This window comes from Pseudoliparis swirei, chromosome 2 (genome assembly GCF_029220125.1).
Source record: "Pseudoliparis swirei isolate HS2019 ecotype Mariana Trench chromosome 2, NWPU_hadal_v1, whole genome shotgun sequence".
NCBI classification, from domain to species: domain Eukaryota; kingdom Metazoa; phylum Chordata; class Actinopteri; order Perciformes; family Liparidae; genus Pseudoliparis; species Pseudoliparis swirei.
The window spans coordinates 20,057,122-20,078,826 of record NC_079389.1 but is presented as its reverse complement, the minus strand read 5'-3'; the positions used below and the strand labels follow the sequence as shown (position 1 = coordinate 20,078,826).

General features: G+C 44.1%; 1 protein-coding gene across 3 annotated transcripts in view; it reads right to left on the bottom strand.

Moving 5' to 3' along the window:
* Positions 1-21,705, bottom strand: part of hdac4 (histone deacetylase 4) — a 125,467-nt gene that overhangs the window by 13,390 nt on the left and 90,372 nt on the right. For all 3 annotated transcript variants that reach the window (XM_056425196.1, XM_056425213.1, XM_056425205.1), the window contains 7 exons: positions 18,012-18,119; positions 14,777-14,832; positions 13,922-14,009; positions 12,829-12,948; positions 12,633-12,730; positions 4,428-4,546; positions 3,579-3,712 (listed from right to left, as the gene is read on the bottom strand). In XM_056425196.1, coding sequence (XP_056281171.1) covers positions 3,579-3,712; positions 4,428-4,546; positions 12,633-12,730; positions 12,829-12,948; positions 13,922-14,009; positions 14,777-14,832; positions 18,012-18,119 — 723 coding nt within the window. The remainder of the gene's footprint in view (positions 1-3,578; positions 3,713-4,427; positions 4,547-12,632; positions 12,731-12,828; positions 12,949-13,921; positions 14,010-14,776; positions 14,833-18,011; positions 18,120-21,705) is intronic.

The following is a 21,705-nucleotide window of genomic DNA, read 5'->3' as shown; positions in this document are numbered from 1 at the left end:
TCTATTCACGCAGACTTCGTTTGTTTTGAAATCAAGGAGGACAGTAAATGTATTGTGTCCAATGGATAAATGTAATGGAAGACAACCGTTGTTAGCTTTGGAACTTTGGAACGACCTACCGGAGGGGATAAGGCTCGCAGAATCAGTAACTTCTTTTAAATCACTTCTTAAAACCCATTTTTATCGAACAGCTTTTAAGTGATCTAGTCTTTTTATGCAGAACTTTGGTTCCCCTAATTTAGTTTGTCTGTTTTTAATTTCTTTTACATTACATTACATTACATGTCATTTAGCAGACGCTTTTATCCAAAGCGACTTACAATAAGTGCATTTCAACCTAGAGTACAAACTAAGAACAACAAGAATACAGGAAGTAACATTTCCTCAACATAGTCGAACGACAAAAGTACCATAATAAGAGCTATATAAATGCCACTGAAGTGCTAATCTGTGTTTTAATCCAGATATAGTCAGAAAAGGTGTGTTTTCAGTCTCCGGCGGAAGATGTAGAGACTTTCTGCTGTCCTTTTACATTTCTTTTAAATTTATTTGGTTTATTTTTTTAATTTTATGTTTTGCTTTGACTCTCTGTGGAGCACTTTGTAAACATTGTTTTTAAAGGTACTGTATAAATAAAGTTATTATTATTATTAGCTTACTTCTGAATTAGTGTCACGTGACCTTAACGCCAACCGATAGTCCAAAGTTAGTTTCAAAACAAAGACAAGATGTTTAATTGTCCCAATAATCTGACCATGCACTGTCATTCATAAATTCCACACCAATGTTCCTCCGTCTTATGAAGTCCAACAACTAGTCTCCCTCTATTCTCTGTGAGGTGTGTGCCGCATGAGAAGTGTAGTGTGCGTTAGTTCTGGGCGTCTCACTGGGCAGACGGTAATGGCTTTAGCAGGACCGGTAGCCATTCCGATGCGACTGGCACTCCGGGTGTGCTCCTGGCTCGGCCTGCAACAACAACACTTGAGACTTGCTCTGTTTTCTTTTTCAAAATAAAGTGTCTGTCTGGCTATTCATTGTTTATGTGTGGTGATTTCTGACTTGGCATTCTTGGGGCTAATATTATTGCCAAGTAGAACAGCATCTGCTCTCTTCATGTCATCATTATTTAAAGAGAGAATCGGCTTCAAGGTGTGTGTGCACTTCTCAGGCATACATCAACATTCCCATCGTATCGTCTTGAATTGAAGCACCCCGATGACGCGGGGGATCACAAATAGACCGCCTTGATTACAGTTGTGAATGTATAGAACCCACTCGTTGTCGATCGAGTGATCGTCATTCTCTCTACTTATGGATGAATTCTCATCTCTCCATCACACATTACTAACTCTGCTTTCTCCCCGGAGTCCTTTTGACTTCACGTCCCATAGAGTCATCGGACCCTATGAGACGTCATAGATTCCATCTGCCTGATGGATCAGGAGGTCTGGATCGTGGAATATGCCGACTACCAACTCTTCATCCACTCTGTGGTATTCATTGTGTTGTTACTGTGTTTTAATTTGTGTGTAATGATTCCTTCTGGTCACATGACATCTATTACACCTGTCCATCCTGGAGAGGGATCCTCCTCTGTTTCTCTCCTGAAGGGTTCTTACCTTTTTTCCCCTGAAGGGTTGTTTGGGAGTTGTTCCTGATCCGATGTGAGGTCAAAGGTCAGGGATGTCTATGTGTACAGATTGTAAAGCACTCTGAGACACATTTCTAATTTGTGAAAATGGGCTTTACAAATAAACTGAATTGAATTGAATTTTGGTCAGTCAACAAAGATTTATTTCGTCGTTTCATCCTTGTTTCATGCTTTTTTTCAGGCTCAATGATTTATTCCCAAGAAATGTGTGAAGATATCTAAACACAAGATTTGAAGTGCTGCTATGGTGCGTTTCTTTGTGCAGAAGCTCAGTTTTACGTATGTTTTCGATTAAATCAAACTGCTCGATTAGTTGACAGAATCCTTTCAGCACCAGTCGAATAAGAACGTCTTTGCTCGAGGACAGATCCAGTCACTCAAGTAACATGTAAGACGGGGGCACAACTGATCTCCTCAAGATCAACAACTCTCTCAATAATAAGTAATAAGTGCCCAAATTGGAGGAATCGAGCAGCCTTCTCTTGGCTGTATGCCTCCATGCAAATGTGTAGATTTGGCCCTGTTCATTAGGTCTGGGATTAAATGTATTGTGAACCAAACAACCGCAGATTAGTGGTGGACTTCAGAGACGCCAGTGTGCTTGCGCTCCAATTGTGCAGAAGTATGCGCGCAAACAAAACAGGCACCTTCCTTTCTTCCCCTAGAGCTCTACAATCTCCGGTCTGTACGACAGATCAGTAGTGTTTTCAAAATAAAGGCACGAAGATGTCTTGGACGCGTAATCTCAGGGGGGTTGTTGGCGGTGACGAGACGGAGCAGCCTGTCCAAAAAAGCACTCCCGCCTCTCCATTAGCTGGACGAGAAGAGTGGGCGGCTGTGAGGAGTTGCTATTCTGTTGTGCGCCATGAATCACAGAGGGACGATGTTTGTTCAGTTCCTCGGCCCAACCTACCCACTCCCACAATTAGTCTTCTGCCTGGAAATCCTCTCCCTCTGACGTGTGTGTGTGTGTGTGCGTGTGTGCGTGTGTGGCGTTGACTTCCTCTCTGAGTGGTAGGGAGAGCGTAAGACGGAGAGAAGATGGGTTTGGCCCAGATGAAAGAGTGCTGATGTCAGAGGCTCCTCCAGATGCAAGCTCGGACGATATTTTTAACTCTATACATCTACAGTATGTTGCGGCGCCATCGGATCGTCACGCCGCACCTGTGTTTGTTCAGGACAAAATTAGATTTTGCAATCCGGTTAGGTCACCGTGTCAGGGGACACGAGATCTCGATGTTGCGAAGGATGTGAATATTAAAGCCAAGAGTTGGACTTTGTCTCAGTTTAAAGGGAAAGTGTGTTTTGTTGTGAGGCACTTATCCATCATCGGCGTGGCGGTCGGCACACCTCCAGTGTGGAGAAACGGACAAGGGACTGGCCACGGGAGCAAGGGAACGTGCCGAAGTGGACGGGGGCAGCAGCAACAATGTATTTCAGACACCGGCAAAGAAAAGTATTTTCTTTGAAACTCAAGACAAAACAATTTGCTTCTGGAAATGTAGCTGGGAATAAAAATGACCAGCAACATGAGTGGAACTGCAAATGTCCCGCTGGCAACACCAATAAACCGGATGCTCTTCATCCGCCCCACATGATCATGCAACGAAACATCAAACTTAAAATCAAGCTCCTTAATGCATTCATGAGAACAGATCTCTAAATCCACATGGTCACCTAGCTTTCCATATTCAATTCAATTTCAATTCAGTTTATTTGTATAGCCCAATTTCACAAGTTACAAATTTGTCTCGGAGTGCTTTACACTTGCTGGTATGAATGTGAATTTATAGTCGGAGGGAAAAATCAAACATGACAGTGATATGCCATATTCATCATTTCTAAAGGTTATATTTGTGATGTGTATGCATAACTCCCATCGTAAACCTCACTCCCTTTTTAATCTCACACCCGCCATTCGTCTTACCTCATTGCCAAGCAGAGCAGAGACGCAGGCTTCGGAGGCATCACATATGGCCGTGAGGTCGTGACCTCCCTCCAGGGCAAGCACCAACCGGCCGCCTGCCAGAGCCATCAGCTGCCTGGTCAGGTAGCCAAAGCCTGGACACGGAGGAAATGACAGCAAAAGAAGAGGAGAGGGAGAAGAAGTGTGAGACAGGGGGGGCAGTGCTGTTCAAGCTCTAACTTCCCTTTTGGATATTGATCAAAGAAAGAATAATAGAGAAGAAGGGGGTTTAAGCGAGGATGACAAAAAGGAGGTGACTGCATCAGAGCGAGGAAGGGGGGGGGGGGGAGCGCACCGTGGATTTACTGGGGGCCAAAAAACAAGCCATAATATGAGCCAGGTTTAATTTTAATAAGTGTGGCTTTGCGTTTAGGCTCGTCAGTCTTTGATCTTTTGCTCTCAGGATGAGGGCAGTTTTAATATATGCATTCAGCCATACTTTCTTCTCCCCTAAATTCTCCCCCTAACCCCCTCTTCCTGCAATCCTCTCTAACCACCCATATCACCCACTTAACAACCGAGACCCCGGGTCTTATTTGAGATCTGCGGGATGCTTTTAGAAAATCTCTCTGCTGGCACGCCAAGGTCTCGTTCGGAATACGAAAGTCGGAGGCACAAAATAAACACAGAGGCGTGTGTGTGTGTGTGTGTGTGTGCCTCTCCTTCTACATTGTGCTGCATTGCAGAGACGTGGGAGTGAGAATGCGTTCACACGTGTACGTGTCCTCTGAAAGTTCTTCAGATCATTCTGTATCTCCGGGTTAGACACAAAAGAGAATGACTGACAGGGTAACTGTGGGCAGCACTTACACTTGGCTGTCAGCTTGTATCCTCCCAGGGGTGGAGCATGTCCGTCGACCGCATCAAAGCCCGAAGATACCAGAACCACGTCTGGGGCGAACTCGTTGGCAATAGGCATGACCACCGTCCTAAGAAAAAAACAACAAAAAACAAAATGATGTATTTACGGTGGCGGCTGTACAAGAGAAGCCTCCAATCTCCATCCAATACGTGTGGCTTTACTGTATATAGAACATTTTGTTTGAAAACCAATGCACATATGCATTTCATTCCAGATTAACTACAAGGTCCTGGTACTCACATATAAGTGCATCAACGGACATGCACCCCCCTACCTACAAGAACTTATCACTCCCCTAACCTTCACCCGCACCCTCAGATCCACAGGCCGCTCGCTCCTTCGGGTCCCCAACACCGAGCTCCGCACCATGGGCGACCGGGCCTTTTGCTCGGCAGCGCCACGCTTGTGGAACGGTCTCCCTGACCACCTGAGGGCAACTCAGACACTGAACTCTTTTAAGACTGGCCTAAAAACCTTTTTATTCAGGAAGCATTTTTACCTTGAGTTAATTTATTGTCAGCTATTACATTCTTATTTTTATTTTTTTTATGGGTTGCTTTAACTATGTTTTAATCGGTTTTATTTGTTTTCACTATATGTGTGGCACTCTGACATTCTTTGAAGGAAGAGTGCGATAAAAATGAAATGCATTATTATTATTATTATTATTTGGGTATACTTTTTTTTCGCTGGCCGCCCTCCAACAGGAAGGTCAGAAAGCAGAGATTCACTATTTAGTAGGCCAGAAAAAGATCCAGCTTGCCCCAGTAGGATGTCCGATGCGGCACGTCTAAAGAAATGAGTCACATCTTTCTGTAGCGGAGCCGATCAAAAAGTAATGCTGCATTTCATCAACGGAGATCCGTGCAGCTGCAACATCGATTTAATGGGCTGAATGACATACTGAATGAGAGCTACAACCAAGTGTGAAAGTAAACAGAGAGATTCAAGAAGTACAAGCACTGAGGGCCCCCTATTTCAACCATATTTCACATAAAGCTACGCATCCCATAAAACATATTTTACAACATTCCTCTCTTCAGCCAAATAATCAGGAAATGGTGATGTCAGAAGAATGATCGCTGCAGGCAAGCGAAATGCATGTGGTGGCTCGAGGAGGACTACTGTAATTTATGAGGACCATTCACATTATGCACGTGGCGCCTTTAGTGCGTTTACTGTCTTTGTGATGATGATGGGTTTGCAACATGTCTCTGGTGCTGTATCTTTAAGGTTTTTTTTTAATGGTTTTCAAAGCAAACATCCACCTAATGAGTTTGCATGTACAGTATGTACGTGAGCGAGGAAATTATGGCCTACTGTTACGGCCTCTTCGTAAACTAGGGATGCACAGGCCGCAACATACAAAAAAGGGATACAGCTAAGGGGGAAACAAAGGAGGCAAATAATAAAGTTAAATACTTGATCAAAATAAGGAAGATTTATTTCAGACAGTTAAGGTTTAACGAAGGGCAGAATAACACAGAAGCAAAAGAAACTAGAATGGGCACTCGGTAGAGCGCATACCTTCGCATATCACAAGATTGGGCATTGAATTATGAACATGTTGGCATTAGTTGCATGCCAATTGGATACAAATTGACCGTGCTATGGTAAAAAGAAGATTTTTACCTTTTCATGACCTTGACCTTTGACCTGATCGATCCCAAAATCTAATCAAATGGTCCCCGGATAATAACCAATCATCCCACCAAATTTCATGCGATTCGGTTTAATACTTTTTTAGTTACGCGAGTAACACGCATACAAATAAATAAATAAATACACGGCGATCAAAACATAACCTTCCGCATTTTCAATGCGAAGGTAAAAAGGCGTCAGGGTCTCCAAGGCCAACACAACAACCAAAACCACGATGCTAACTAGAAATCAAAAGATACCACTGACCTACCATAGAAGAAAGGAAAAACAATACTAAGCTCCCTGTCTGACCACAAAAGAGAGAGAGAGAGAGAGAGAGAGAGAGAGAGAGAGAGAGAGAGAGAGAGAGAGAGAGAGAGAGAGAGAGAGAGAGAGACACTTAGTCTGGGTGTACATATGTCCCGCCCACTGATTAGCTGATCCCACTCAGGTGGCGTTGCTCCAGGGGTACCAGACCTGAGAGAGATAGCTCCACCCTCTTCCTGAAAGAGGGCCGTCTCAGTCACGGGACGTAACACCTACACCTCTTGAAGTGGAAAGAAGTTTGGACATTTGGAGGCAGCAATGCACTCGAACATCCTTAAGTAAAACGGGTAAACGGAAGGGCAGATGTAATTGCATGTGTGCGTAGAATGTTTACGTTTTAATTACCCGGGGTAATTCTAACGCTGAATGGGTGTGGTCAAAGAGGACTGTTTGAGAACAACCTTCCTCTTGCACAGCTGGTAGGGAGCAAGGCGTCATGCACATAAATCCAATCAACAGTGTAATGATTCACTGCAAGTTGTGGCCGGAAAATCTAGTTGGTTTGCGTGGTGACCCCATCAGAAAGAAATGCGGGTGTTTTTTTCACAGAGGGAATATATTAGATCATATAGCCTCATTTTAATTCACCAGCTTCATTTTATTTTGAAGAGGATGAAAACAACTTTTTTTCAAGAAAGGTATCCAATTTACAATTTGGTTATATACAAATTACATTAATACATGTCAAAATATTGTCAGTTAAACCGCTCTAAACGGAAGTTGTTTTTGGAGCGAATTATGATATTTTTTTATAACTGTGGTTTTCGTCATTACTACTTTCACATATTTGACTAAACAGGCAACTCATTGGCTGACCGTAGTTTAGGCTACACAACTATTTACTTGGGTAAATCCCGAGTAAACATCTATTTGATTCTCTTATTATATCGCAACTGTTGCAATTTTGCATCGCTGCCGGTAAGGACAGTTGTGACGCAACACATTCCCAGGTGAGTTTTTAAAATGTTCCCGTTGTTTATTTGTTATGCCTCCCGCTTGTGTAAAGGGTCATAAATAGTTATATACTCCCCAGATGGCAAAACAAGTGGTTCTCTTAGATTTGCTCAGAGTGCACAGGACTCTTCTGGCGGTCTGGTATATTCAGGCGAGCAGTGTTTTGGTGAGGTCTACGGGTGACGGAGTACCACAGGGCTCCGTCCTAGGTCCTCTGTACTTTGCTGACCTCAGGAACAGAGCGCTGGTCTGCTGGCTGTGGGGGAGCAGAGCGCCTTGAACCCCGGAGGCCACCGGTTTTTCCCGCTCCTATTCACCACCAAATTATAACCCGAAACTGCTCACACCACACCGCCCACCACAACACAACACCCGTACGTACACACAGCTGTCCGAGGGAGAGGCGAGAGGTAGCATTCGAAGCTTATCGGTAGTCGCGGACAGAAAGGATACGCCGAGTGCGTGCGTCACTGTGCGTTTGCGTGCATCTGGCAATATTTCAGAGGAAAACGTCACGTAAAGAAGCTGAAGGAATAGGACCGAGTAAAAAGTTAGAGGGAGTGAATTACAGATATAGAGAGCAAGATAATTAAAGAGGATAAGGCCTCAACCTGTCAGTGAGGAGTGAGGACATGAGAAAACTGTAACACCCGGTTCTCTTTCTCCTGTGTTCCGTGTCTCCTATGTCTCCTCTGTGTCTTCTGTCTTAATTGTTTAATTCCCTGCACCTGCCCTTAGCCACTCTCGTCTCGTTACTGTCTGATGTCGTACACCTGTGTTTCCCCCCTATATATTGAGTCAGTCTTTCCCTTGTCTGCTGTCGGATTGTCGTCTCTAGTTCCGTGTCCTTTTCCCGTCGTCCCGTCTGTCGTATCTGATCCTGCCTGCTTCGACCCTGCCTGCCTGCCTGCCCCTTTTGGACCTTGTTTTTATGTAAACTGTTTTGCCTCATTAAAGAGTGTTTTTATTTATTATTTATATTGCGTCCAGCCTGTCTCTCCGCGCCTGAGCCTCACCCCGTCACAAAGACCTGACAAAAACAGAGAATGACATTTTTTCTGTTGGCATTACAGCAGGTGCAGATGGATCGAAAAGGGGTAACGCACATCTGTTGTTCCAGTTGACCGTTATGTGAAATGAGCGCCCACGCTGCTCAGGGAAGTAACTATTTTTCAGCTCCGGGTTTTGCATCGCACACGTTGCATGTGCGTCCGTCCGCCTCCTTACCGACTTGCATACGCACACAGAGCTCGGGCCCATTAACATTTGGGCCATAAAAGCCTCCACATTAAAAGGAGGCGGCCACAGGCGCGCATGCCGACACGCGGAGCGGCGGGAAACCTTGACCGCCAAGGATACTTGAAGCGCCGAGGGCTCCCCCGCGCCCCTCCTCCGACCTTGAACGCAGACAAGAGACCGTTTTGGTCACGATGAAAACTGTTTTTGTCATAAGTTCCACCCGCCACCACTCTGGAATGATATCCTGACATGTAAGGGAATAAAAAAAACCACAGGAATCAATTAGCAGACTGGAATAAAGGGAAACCAGTGGTTTTAGGCGAGACTAATTATGTGTGAATCAGAGGCCATGTATGTGGAGATGAAAAAGCCTCTTCTGTTAATTAAGGGAGTGGAGAGTTTACGACTGAGCTGTAAGCTGCGTGGGCATCCTGAGTGAACAGGTTGCGATCTAAACCGCTGCCAGCTCTCCCACATCCAGATCTTACTGCGAGAGGAATTTCTTGGGAGGTAAACTTTTGTTTAGTTTGTTTCGTTTTTTTGGCATTCGTCATGCACCATGATTGCAAATGCAACAGGTTAATCCAGCGGGAGGTTTTAAGGCATAGTAATATACATACTTTGAGCCAAGGAACACTTCCTCTCCAGAGACTACTCTTTGTGTAATTCCTCCACTACCTAATTTATCCTTTTTCCACATTCTGATTATTTCTCTGGTCCAAAGTACTCCAGGATTCTAACATTGAGGGCAACGGGCTGAAGTGTGGTACTGGTGGCGGACCACAAGCTGTGGACTAGACTTCTAAACAAACTTCAGGATCAAGTATCGATTCAAGTTTGTTTAGTTAATATATAATATAATAAACTACTCATCTAATGTTCTAAAACACAATTCCATTTCTGCCAAACGCATATAGCATCACTCCAATAAAAAGAGTGTCAACACATCTGTGGTCAAGTTTATGTGAGAGGATGTTTTTAATTCCAACACATACAAAATATAACATAAATAAATATAACATATAACAAAAGATAATTAACCATTAGCAGCTAATTCACAGGGATTTTAGCAGTTATTATTGGATAGGTTCAACCTCACCCCTGCAGGAGAGGGCCAGGTGAACAAAATATAGACTCTGTCCTTTCGAGGGAGTACCATTCATCATACCAGTAAACAAAGGGTTAAACTGCAGAGTTTCAAGGCTTTCCTCCTCTGTTCATAAAAAAAGAAAAGAAAGCAGAGGAGAGCGGGAGGGGGAGAATAAGAGAGCGAAAAACTCACACACGCACACTTACACTTCAAAGCCCTGTCATCTGGTGCTGCGGGAAGCTGGTTTGAATTAAGTTTAATTCTCCTCCTCTCTCGTCTTTCTCAAGTTCATGGTAGAAGAGGGAGGAGGAGGAGTGGGGGACGGAGAGAGAGAGAGAGAGAGAGAGATGGTGCTTCTGGTTTTCATTAGGGCCAATTTTCTTATCTTTTTTTCTCTGTGCTTTTTCTGGAGACTCAGAATTGATCCCCGGCAAATGCAACGTGGCACAGGCCATCGGAGGAATGGGAAGGTGCCGGCTGCAAGGCACGCATCCGAGAGGGAGGGAGGGGAGGACCACAACACACAGATACACGCAGAGATTGGAAGAGAGAGAAAGAGAGGGTGTGTGTATCAGATGTCCATGCGTGCATGTGGTTGTAAATGCGTCCGCACATTGATGTGAAAGCTGCCCGCGTGAACATTGGCGTCTGTGTTTTGGTGCTTTGCTCGTGCATCTTCGTGGAAGTTTAAACCGGGGCCCGTCTGCATGTCTGAGCGCGTGCGCAGCATGTGCCCACCACCGTCCCGTATCTGTAACCACGCTTCTTTGTGTGTGCGGCAGATCTACGAGCTGCGAGTTTGCCGCTGTCCTGTGGGGCCGATGAATTGTCCAAAGCTGCGGCGGCCCCGGGGGAGTAATCGCGCCGGGGCCTTGAGGGGACAACACACCCACAACATATGTTCTCTTTCACTTTGGATCTTTTCCATAACTTTTCATTTCAAATGACCTACATTTACATAAACGGAAAAACATAACCGCAGTGCAAGTGTGCCGACGTGTACTTATGGATGCATACGACACCCTGACAAATACGCATTAAACGTAACTACTGTTCTCCGCTGTAAGTGGTTACAGACTCATGTGTGGAGGGTGGGCTGGTGAAACCGAAGCGCAGTGCGTTACAGGCAGGGTTCTTACACATTTTGACCAATGGATTTCCAGGACTTTTCCAGGACTTTAAAGCAAATTTCCACGACCAAACCGAAATCTCGGTATAAACATGAACAATTTAGAGAATTTTCTATTCAAAAGGTGAGAATTCCAAAGCATACAGTTTACCTTAAATAAAACAAATGAATGAGACAATAGTTTGATTAAAAGAATAAACATTTCTATTCATGTCTATTCCTTTAAACACTTATATAAATGTTTATTCTTTATGTGAAAATCCATCTGTTTATATTAATTATTTCAAACTCGGCGTAAATGAACATGTGAATATTACCAACATTTCCATGACTTTTCCAAAACTTTTATGATTTAAGTTTTTTTCCATGACTTTTCCAGGCCTGGAAATGACCATTTTAAAATTCCATGACTTTTCCAGGTTTTCCATGACCGTATGAACCCTGTACAGGTCAACTTAAATATTCACTGAATGACTCAAATAAGCACAATATACAGTCTTTATACCACGAGGAGTACGACTCAGCCTGGGAGAACAGTAATACATGTCACACGTTTATGTGTAAACTCTATTTTAGTGCTGGAGTAGACATTAAGCCTCCTTCAAATGTAAAAGGAACATCTTCACTTTTATTCGTACACATCTATGTGTGTATATTGTATATTGCTGTGTGAGTCAATATAGATGGAGGAAATAGTCTGCCAACTCCTGCGTGAAGCATACTGCCCTGGCTTCCCTGGCTTCAGCAATGGACGATAAATAATATCGGGAGAATGATATACGTTTATTCGGGGGGGTTGTCATCGGTGCATTCGGCACACATGGGTAGAATGAGGAGGATGAAGGGAGAAGAGACAATAAAAAGTGAGGAGCGGGAGAGTGAGCGCACACAGCGGTCTGGGCCGCATTAACGGGGCCGAGGTGTGCTTCCGGGGGGCTTGCGTGCCGAAAGCTGTGAGGAGACAGTGGCCTGTTGGTTCGATGCGTTTGGCCCGGGGTCGCAAACACAGGCTCATCTTCAAAGAGTCTGTGTCGGTGGAGAGTCCACGGTCGTGGTGTGTGTGTGTGTGTGTGTGTGCAAGGTTATAAATAGCTCAAGAAAGTGGACTTAATAGAAATCAGTCCAGGCATTCGGAGGAGCTCCCTACCCACTCAACAGCCCTTAATAGATCATTTGTTTACGGTACAAAAGGCTAAAAAAGGGATTAAAAGAAGATGTATTTCTGTTGTAGGAGTCCAATTATGGAATAATGTTGAAAAGGACGTAAGAATGGTGAACTCCTTTTTGGTTTTCAAGGGAATTATTTATAAAAACAATTCTTGAGAGTTATAAATGTGATTAAAAACATATTTATATGGAAGATGTATGTGGAAGTATGTTTGTATGTATGTGCGTGTGTATGTATGTATGTGTATGTATATATATATATGTGTATGTATATATATATAAATATAGTTTATTTTTTATTTTCTTTGTTCTTTTCTTTATTTTATATACATTTTCTGATTTATTTGATTTTAATTTAGGATAGGAATTTATAAGCATTTCTTGCTTCTACCTATACCTTTTCAGTCTTTCTCTTTTGTATATTATATAGAATAATATTGTATTGTATTTGATTGACTGAATAAAATACTCCAACAAACAAACAATTTGTCAAACTACTTGCTGCAGAGCCTCCCAAAGTCACTTCCAGGGCAGATGGCGCCACAGAATCAGCCCCTCGGGCGCATCGTGTCCCTAAAGAAGTCGCAGTTGACATCAGTGTCTTACCTAAATGCGGCCAGGTACTCGGCGTCGCTCATGGGAGGTTCCAGTCCTCCGGTGAAGGCCATGTTCACGTTGAAGCCCTCGCCCGCTCCGCTGCCCACCTACGCCGACGCACACAGAAAACACCGCGGGGGTTACTTTGTGCCGCAGGAGCGGCGGGCCGGCGGCAAAGAGACGGAGACCGGCGTCCCTCCCTCACCTCGTCGGGTGCTCCGCTGCCCGGGAAGAAGTTCCCGTCGTCGTAGCGATGCAGCGACAGGTACAGAATGCTGGGGTCTGCGTAGAAGGCCTGCTGGGTGCCGTTGCCATGGTGAACATCCTGGAAAGATCAAGGGGGGGGGGGGGAGAGACTGGTTAGGGCAAAATAACTGTGTGGCGTGGAGTGAATTTGGGAAGATGTGTCATTAAAAAATAGAAACATAACAGAGGCGGTCGCCATCTGCTGCGATGTCCAAAAGGGATGGTCGGCAGGACCCAATAAAAACCCTCAACTTGAAAAAGATATTTACTTTTCGCCGGCAAGATGGCATCAACTGAACGACCTCGTTGTCTACATCCTGAGAAGGCTTTTAATACGCTGATCCTAAAAATGTCGCCGTTGGCTGCAGTGACATTGAGTTTGCTCGCAGCACTAAAGGTCGCCCTGTGACAGACGGACAGGAAATGAAAAAGGCCCTTCAAAGGCTTTTGGGAATGGCCTTGACCAGCGAGGCTTCATCCCACCTCGTCAGAGGAAATGCTTCGGCTCTTTTATTTTATTTTTTAAAGGGACAGCGTCTGACCTGAAATGTATAATAACGTATGATAAGCGTAACAAGTTTGTGGCTGTTGCGCCGTATATTCCCAATTCAGTTGTCGCTTTTGAACCGTTTCAATGTGGTTTATGTCAACAACTATTTGAAACACTAGTGCAGGGTTCTTACACATTTTGAGCGATGGATTTCCAGGACTTTTCCAGGACTTTAAACCAAATTTCCATGACCAAACTGAAATCTCGGTAAAAACATGAACAATTTAGAACATTGAGCGTATTGAGAGCGTACGCCGGCTTATGTTTTGAGCGTTTTTCTTTAAAAAACATATTAATTATTTCAAACTCGGCGTAAATGAACATGTGATTACAACAAATTTCCATGACTTTTCCAAAACATTTATGATTTAAGTTTTTTTCCATGACTTTTCCAGGCCTGGAAATGACCATTTCGAAATTCCATGACTTTTCCAGATTTTCCATGACCGTACGAACCCTGCACAGTGGTGTCCATTCCCTCAGTCGATGTTTTTTAACTCACCCAGTCCACGATGAGGACTTTACTGACGTTGAGTCTCTGCTGCAGCAGCTTGGCTGCTATGGCGACCGAGTTGAAGTAACAGAATCCCCTGAAAGTGGACGGCGAGAGGACGGCGCTATTAACCTTCTGACATTATAACACATGAACAACTGTGACGAACTATATTTCACTTTGAGAACAACACAGCACACAAGTAGAAGCTGTGATGAGACGGGATGAACAGAGCTCCTCGAGAGAAGTGAGGCAGGAGAGAGAAAATAAATTAAATAAACTGTTGCTAAAAATGCTATGAAACAAGCTGTAGCTGATCTTTCTCTCGGATGTACACTACCGTTCAAAAGTTTGGGGTCATCCAGACAATTCCGTGTATTCCATGCAAACTCACACTTTTATTTATCAAATGAAGTGAAAATTGAATAGAAAATATAGTCAAGACATTGACAAGGTTAGAAGTAATGATTAATATTTGAAGTATTAATTTTGTTCTTCAAACTTCAAGCTCAAAGGAAGGCCAGTTGTATAGCTTATATCACCAGCATAACTGTTTTCAGCTGTGCTAACATAATTGCACAAGGGTTTTCTAATCAGACATTAGTCTTCTAAGGCGATTAGCAAACACAATGTACCATTAGAACACTGGAGTGATAGTTGATGGAAATGGGCCTCTATACACCTATGGAGATATTTCATTAGAAACCAGACGTTTCCACCTAGAATAGTCATTTACCACATTAACAATGTATAGTGTGTATTTTTGATTAATGTTATCTTTATTGAAAAAACAGTGCTTTTCTTTGAAAAATAAAGACATTTCTAAGTGACCCCAAAATTTTGAACGGTAGTGTATTTACTTACATCGGCGTGCTCTCCTCAGCGTGGTGTCCAGGTGGTCGGACTACAGCAAAACCATTCTGTTGGGGGGGGGAGAGAGAGAGAGAGAGAGAGACACAATTCATATACACAAAGACATCTAATCACGGCCCACAGAAGTTGATTTTGTCTGACCCTAAACCCGCTCACTCTAATCATTTACTTTCTCTCCGAGAAGTCGGAAAACAACATCACAAATACATACATGAAAGCTACATTTATTAAGTCTTATGACCTCCCGTCGACAAAGCGTGTCCAGCAAAACCAAAACGAATCCTTTAAACCATTTTTGTTTTAAATGCTCTCAATGTTCATGATTTAAAAGCCTTTTCTCACAGGCAGTCGTAATAAAGTGGAACGGATGCTGACATCGGGTCGGTCGAGGGAAGCTTTGTGAAGGCAGGGACCTGCGGGACTCTAAGCAACTGTTTTTGGGGGGCTGCCACCGCTATGTGGGGACATTAGATCGATGTTCGGGCTGATGCAGAGCGAGGCGAGCCCGACTAATGATGTTGAGTCAGCTGCTGTGGATTAGCAGCCAGCCGGGTGTTTACTGTAGAGACGACCGCCTCAGCTGGTTTGGAAGACACTCGTTTCAACGTGTCTGTGGTCGTATGAGAGAAAAGAGGACGGTGGATTGTGTCCCTACGAAGAACACATTATAATAATGGATTAAAATAGACATGGGTGGAGGAATAGAGTGTGCAGGCGGTGGAGAGTTACGGCGTTTCTCAATATGCGTACTTTCCTCTACTTGTGTCCTCGTGGACTCGTGAAACGTCATCAGTCTCAGAGTACATGTTCACATTCAAAGTCCGCTTCTCGCAAAGCACGGTCAAAACGCCCGGATGTGACTTGATCCTCCCACTTCCCGGAGGATGCATCAGAGGAGACTTGTGCGTACTCTGGCTAGCCGATATCCCAGAATGCATTTCACCAGCAACCGGAAACAGTAGCGGAGGAGAAAATAAACTACCGACAGTTGACTTTTTATAAATACTACTGTTGTTGAGTCACGGAATGTCATTTTAGGATGTTTTGTTTATTTGACTGTAAAAAATAATTTACAGTGAATAATTAGAGTAAACCCCGGAGCGAGAACAACTGATGTGGTGACGTCATCAAGTCAGCTGCTGTTCCAATCGCAGAAAGACCGTCCTCCCTTTCTCCCGTCCTCCGGAGTCTGGACTCCCAAGACCAGATTCCAAAAGAACACAAGTCTGTACTCGTGTACTTTGAATTGGCATCATGAAGGAGTTATGCTTAGGGCACCAACATGACTCGCGGCAGCACTGCACATGTGCATGCGTGTGTGTTAAGATCAGGTTAAGCTGAGGGCAAGTCAATACACGTGAACTTTAACCCGATATTATTCCAACACATTCTCGCTCACAGCACGTCTAACGCCGAAGCTCGGCGCCGCCGCTCGAGCTTCCCCTCCAGCGGAACGCGGCAGGGACGACGACCACGTGTTATGTAAATGGTGTCTTTTCAAAAAGGAACTTCTGTCTTCACAGGGTTAGGTCTCGGCAAAAAAACAAACACTTAGTGAGGCTCAGGAAAAGAGCGTGGTGAAAAAAAAACGCCCGGGGGCCACCGACCGACCGTCGGCATTTGACGAGTCTGGAGTGAGACCGTTTGGGTTTAATTTGGTGTTCTTGATTTACCGCTGAAGCTTCGATATTACCAATCGCACAAAGTTCCAGACATTCTGGACCCTTATTTATTCACAGTAACCATGCCCAGGAGTAGAAAAGTACTTAACGCAAGCACATACAGTAAAAAAACATGGCGCGCTACTGCCGCTCAGAGGAACGCCGTTAGTCTGCGGCGTGCTGGTGCTAAGCTAGCGCGAAGTGCGACGGCTGCTCTGCAGGTGGCTGTGGCGCAGCGCCAATAAAACAGGCCCGTTAGTGGGGGACTGCTGGCACCTGCGGTGCCCGTGAGCCGGGCCTCCCTGCTGGGTTCAAACAGTGAGCAGCCATCGCCACAGACACAGGAAGGCTGGCTGGTGGGCAAAGCTGGGCGGGGGCGGGCATGTCTGTCTGGGGGGTGCTAACGAGACTTTGGGGTGGTGGTGGTGGTGTGTGTGTGTGGGGGGGGGGTTCTGGCATGAGGTGTTTGGAGGCGTGAATGGGTCGTCCAGCGCTAGGTGGCTGTCGTCATAGAGTCGGCCGTCAGAGAGTCGCCCCTCCCAGCGCTAGCCGTGGATTCATCGGCTCCATCTTATTGTGGCGGTTCTTAACCCTCCTGTTGCCTTAGGGTCAATTTGACCCCATTCAATGTTTAACCCTCCTGTTACCTTTATATTTACTGACATATTTTACCCTCAGGGTCAATTTGACCCCAGCAATTAAAACCTCCAGAAAATTATTAGAATTAATATTGTTTTCCAAGTTTAAGTGTGAGGTACTTTATGTTTGTTTGTTGACTACCTAAATAGACCTTTAAATATATAAACTAGAACGGGCACTTCGCTATCACAAGATTGGGCATTGAATTATGAACATTTTGGCATTAGTTTAGATTAGATTAGATTAGATTAGATTCAACTTTATTGTCATTACACATGTACAAGTACAGAGCAACGAAATGCAGTTTGGCATCTAACCAGAAGTGCAACAGAAGTATCATAATAAATACATGATATACAGGTTATGCAGAGATATAAGTATATATTTCTGGGGTTGCTAAACTAGTGCAAATATTCAGTGTATATTAACTCGATAGTGCAACAAATGGCATAAAGTGTCTACAGTGCGGATAGAGTTGCATGCCAATTGGATACAAATTGACCGAGCTATGGTAAAAAGAAGAGTTTGACCTTTCCATGACCGTGACCTTTGACCCGATTGATCCCAAAATCTAATCAAATGGTCCCCGGATAATAACCAATCATCCCACCAAATTTCATGCGATTCGGTTTAAATGTTTTTTTGTTATGCGAATAACACGCATACAAATAAATAAATAAATAAATAAATACACGGCGATCAAAACATTACCTTCCGCATTTTCAATGCGAAGGTAAAAAGTTGATATTTCTTATATGTTTGACACAGTGAAAAACAGCCTGGGGTCAAATTGACCCCAAAGAACACCGACGTTAAACATTGAATGGGGTCAAATTGACCCTAAGGTAACAGGAGGGTTAAATCCCTTTATCCCCCCCAAAAAAATCAAGCTTAGCAAACAGCCGGGCCCAAGTACCCAAACTGACCTTCAGTTCCCCCGAGGCTACTTTGAAGACCAGCTCCACCACTGAGCCGACGGCCAGACGCGCCGCACTGGATGAGTGGACCTCGTTCCAAATGGTGTCGTTGTCCACCTGCGGACACACAGGCGCACATGCAGGCATCGGTTATTTATGTCACATTTGTAAAGTTGGCACAAAAGAAAACATGCAACTTCACGCCGTTTTCCTTTCATTTCGGGACTTCACATGCTGCGGTTTACAGTACTTCAGCGTGACAGCGGCCGTTAAACTGCGAGGACATTTAGATTATGTCATTTCACGTCAAAGTCAGGCTTTGAAAGGGGCGGTTTAGGGACAGCTGGAAGGTTTTCACGGACATGGACCGAAACCAAACGGAGATTCTGTGAAGCAGTGACACATTTAAGAGCTTCATCATACGCTCTGAATATTTATTACAGCTCACTCTTGGGAGCAGATCTGTGTTTTAAAAACATTTATCTATACACGAAAGCTAAAAACACAAAGTACGCATGACTCATTCTGGCATTTATTGTCATGTCATATGTTCTAAGGCTAAAGGGTACGCTGGTTTGGAAACGAGAACATTTTCCAATTAATTGACGAATCAATTGGGAAGTAAAATCAATAAATAAAATCGTCTTCAGAACTTCAGAATTCAGAATTCCTGGATTAAACATTTTAAATACGACGGAACATTTGAAGTTCGGGTTCAAATAAACTGGCAATGAAGGCGAGCCAAGAAAATGTGAGCCGGCAATTATTTTCACATTTCATGAATATTCCTGTGTTTGCGTAAGGTCAGACATAGGGGCGCACACGCACACGCGCACACACACACACACACACACACACACACGCACACGCACACGCACACGCACACACACACACACCTATAGGATTGATTGTGAGCAGGGCGGTGCACAGGATAATGTACACACCCTCCCATCGGGCATGGCAGGCAGATGGAGCATGTGATAAACACAGAGGGAAGAAGCTGGCAGACAAGAAGTAGGAGAGGAAGGTCTGTGTGTCGACGTGTTTGAACTGCACACACATGTGCGAAGCGGCCGATGCCAGAGCCCCGGACGAGGCTTTCCGGTGTAAATCCGGGGCTCGTCCTACTTTGAACACGTTAACTTTAAGCCTGTCATGATCTGGAGTTTGTGTCTCGTTTTGTGTCTTGTTTTGAAGTCCTTGTGTCGTCTGTCTCCCTGTGATTGTCTGCCCTGTTCCTGATTGTTTCCTTCTGTGTGATTGCTGGCTCCGCCCTCATTGTGTTCACCTGTGTCTCGTTCCCCGTTGTCCAATCACCTCCGCCTGCCTGTGTATGTAAACCCTGTTCGTCTCATTCCCAGCGTGGCTTCGTACCGTTTGGTCCGCGTTTTTGTCGTCCCGTTAGTAGTTTGAAATTAAACATTGTTTTTTGCAGTTATGTCAGCATTTGGGTCCTCTCTCGCTGCGACAACCGTGACAAGTCATGACAAAGCCGCCAGTCGCCCGTTCTTTCAGACTCGGTCCAGCGCCGGCGGCCTTTCGGTCAGTCAGCTGGCCGACTGGTAAGGTCACCTCTACCGATTTTACTGGTCAACCAGTTAGCGCTGTAAGCATTTTTCGGGGGCATCAGGCCCACTTTACTTTGCTCTCGTCTTCAGTGACGGGAATAACCCCGTAATAACATCCACACAGGGAGGAAAAAGGCTCTTTTTTTTAAAGCCGCGCCAAGAAAGACCAGAGAATAAAAACTGTGGTGCGTTTGCCATCGATGAAAAGAAAGGAAAAGCGGAAGAGACAGTCGGTGGTTGAGTTGAGCGACTGAAGAGCCCAGAGTGAGAGAATGGGAAGCTGAATGTTATATACACGTCAGGTTAATGAGCACAAACAGATGCAGCATGTGGAGACTGGGTGGTTTATTATTTGCCGTGTTGATGTTTGTTTTTCGCCTCGAGCCGGGAGAGCAAGTGAGACAGGGAAAAGTGAAAGGGAAGGTGGGCGTTTGTGTGAATGTGTTAGTGTGTGTGTGTGTGTGTCGGAGGTAGAAAAGAGCGGGAGTGAGCTGCTATGACTGAATGATAGTTCCCCACAGGCTGACAGCCTAATTCCAGCCCCCTTCCTCTGTAAATGTGTGTGTGTGTCCTGTATGTGTGTGCACGACAGGAAGACAATAATTTAGCCCCATTTGCCATTGTAAAGAGCAAAGTAGCTCGGAGCCGGGCTCTTCTTGTTCCCACCACAGCGGCAGTAACCCCCGAGGGAAGAAATAATGAGGGGGCAAAGAGTGAGAGAGATATGGACATGCAAAAGATGTGGAGATGCAGAATTATTACGAACAAAGGCAAATGTATCTGTGGGTGGATTGGCCTCAACATCCTCAACATTGGGAAGGAGTCAAAAGCAACATACACACATACTTCCATACACACATACACACATACATACACACATACTCCCACGCACACATACACACATACTCCCATACATCCATACACACATACATACATACACACATACTCCCATACACACATTCTTCCATACACACACACATACTCCCATACATCCATACACACATACATCCATACACACATACATACACACATACTCCCATACACACATACTCCCATACACACATACACACACACACATACTTCCATACATCCATACACACATACATCCATACACACATACATACATACACATATATATACATATATATACATATACATACATATACATATATACATACATATATATATACACATATCCATACATATACTTTATATATACATATATATATATATATACACTATACATATATATGTATATATATATATACATATATATAAACACATATATATACATATATATATGTATATATGTATATATACACATATATATATACTATATATATACACATACTCCATACATATATATATATATACACATACATATATACACACACATACTCCATACATACACACATATATATATATACACATATACATATATATATACACACATACTTATACATATACATACATATATACTATACACACATACATATATATACACATACATACATACACACACACATACTTCCATACACATACATACTCCCATACACACATACATACATACACATACACACATACATCCATACACACATACACACATACATCCATACACACATACTTTCATACACACATAGGTGCGGGACTACTTGGACATATCCATATATATCTAACTCTGAGCAGCCATCTAAATCATTGCCTACGCACACAAACACACTGCTACACACACGAACAAAAGCATACGCCCCCCCGAACCATACCAAGACACACACACACACACATCTGGTAATAATTACAAACACTGCGGAAAAGGCAAGCAACAGCTATTGTTGCCTCTGGTCCTTGAGGGGCGCTTGTGTGTGTATTTGTATGTGTGTGTGTGTGGTTTGTGTGTGTGGCGGAAAAAGAACAAATGGGACCATTATTTCGGCAGGGGGCAGGGGGCAGAGCGAGTGGGCGAAGGGGAACAGTTGTTATTCTGCTGTTTGATGATGCTGAGCTGTGCTTGTTTGTTTCCTTACAGACTCGGATGCAGCACCGCAGGTTGGGCATCGATTACATTATTACAGCGTGAGTAAAAACACGTCATCGTCTATTGCAACCATTTTCCACTGAATAAGCGTGACTAACAC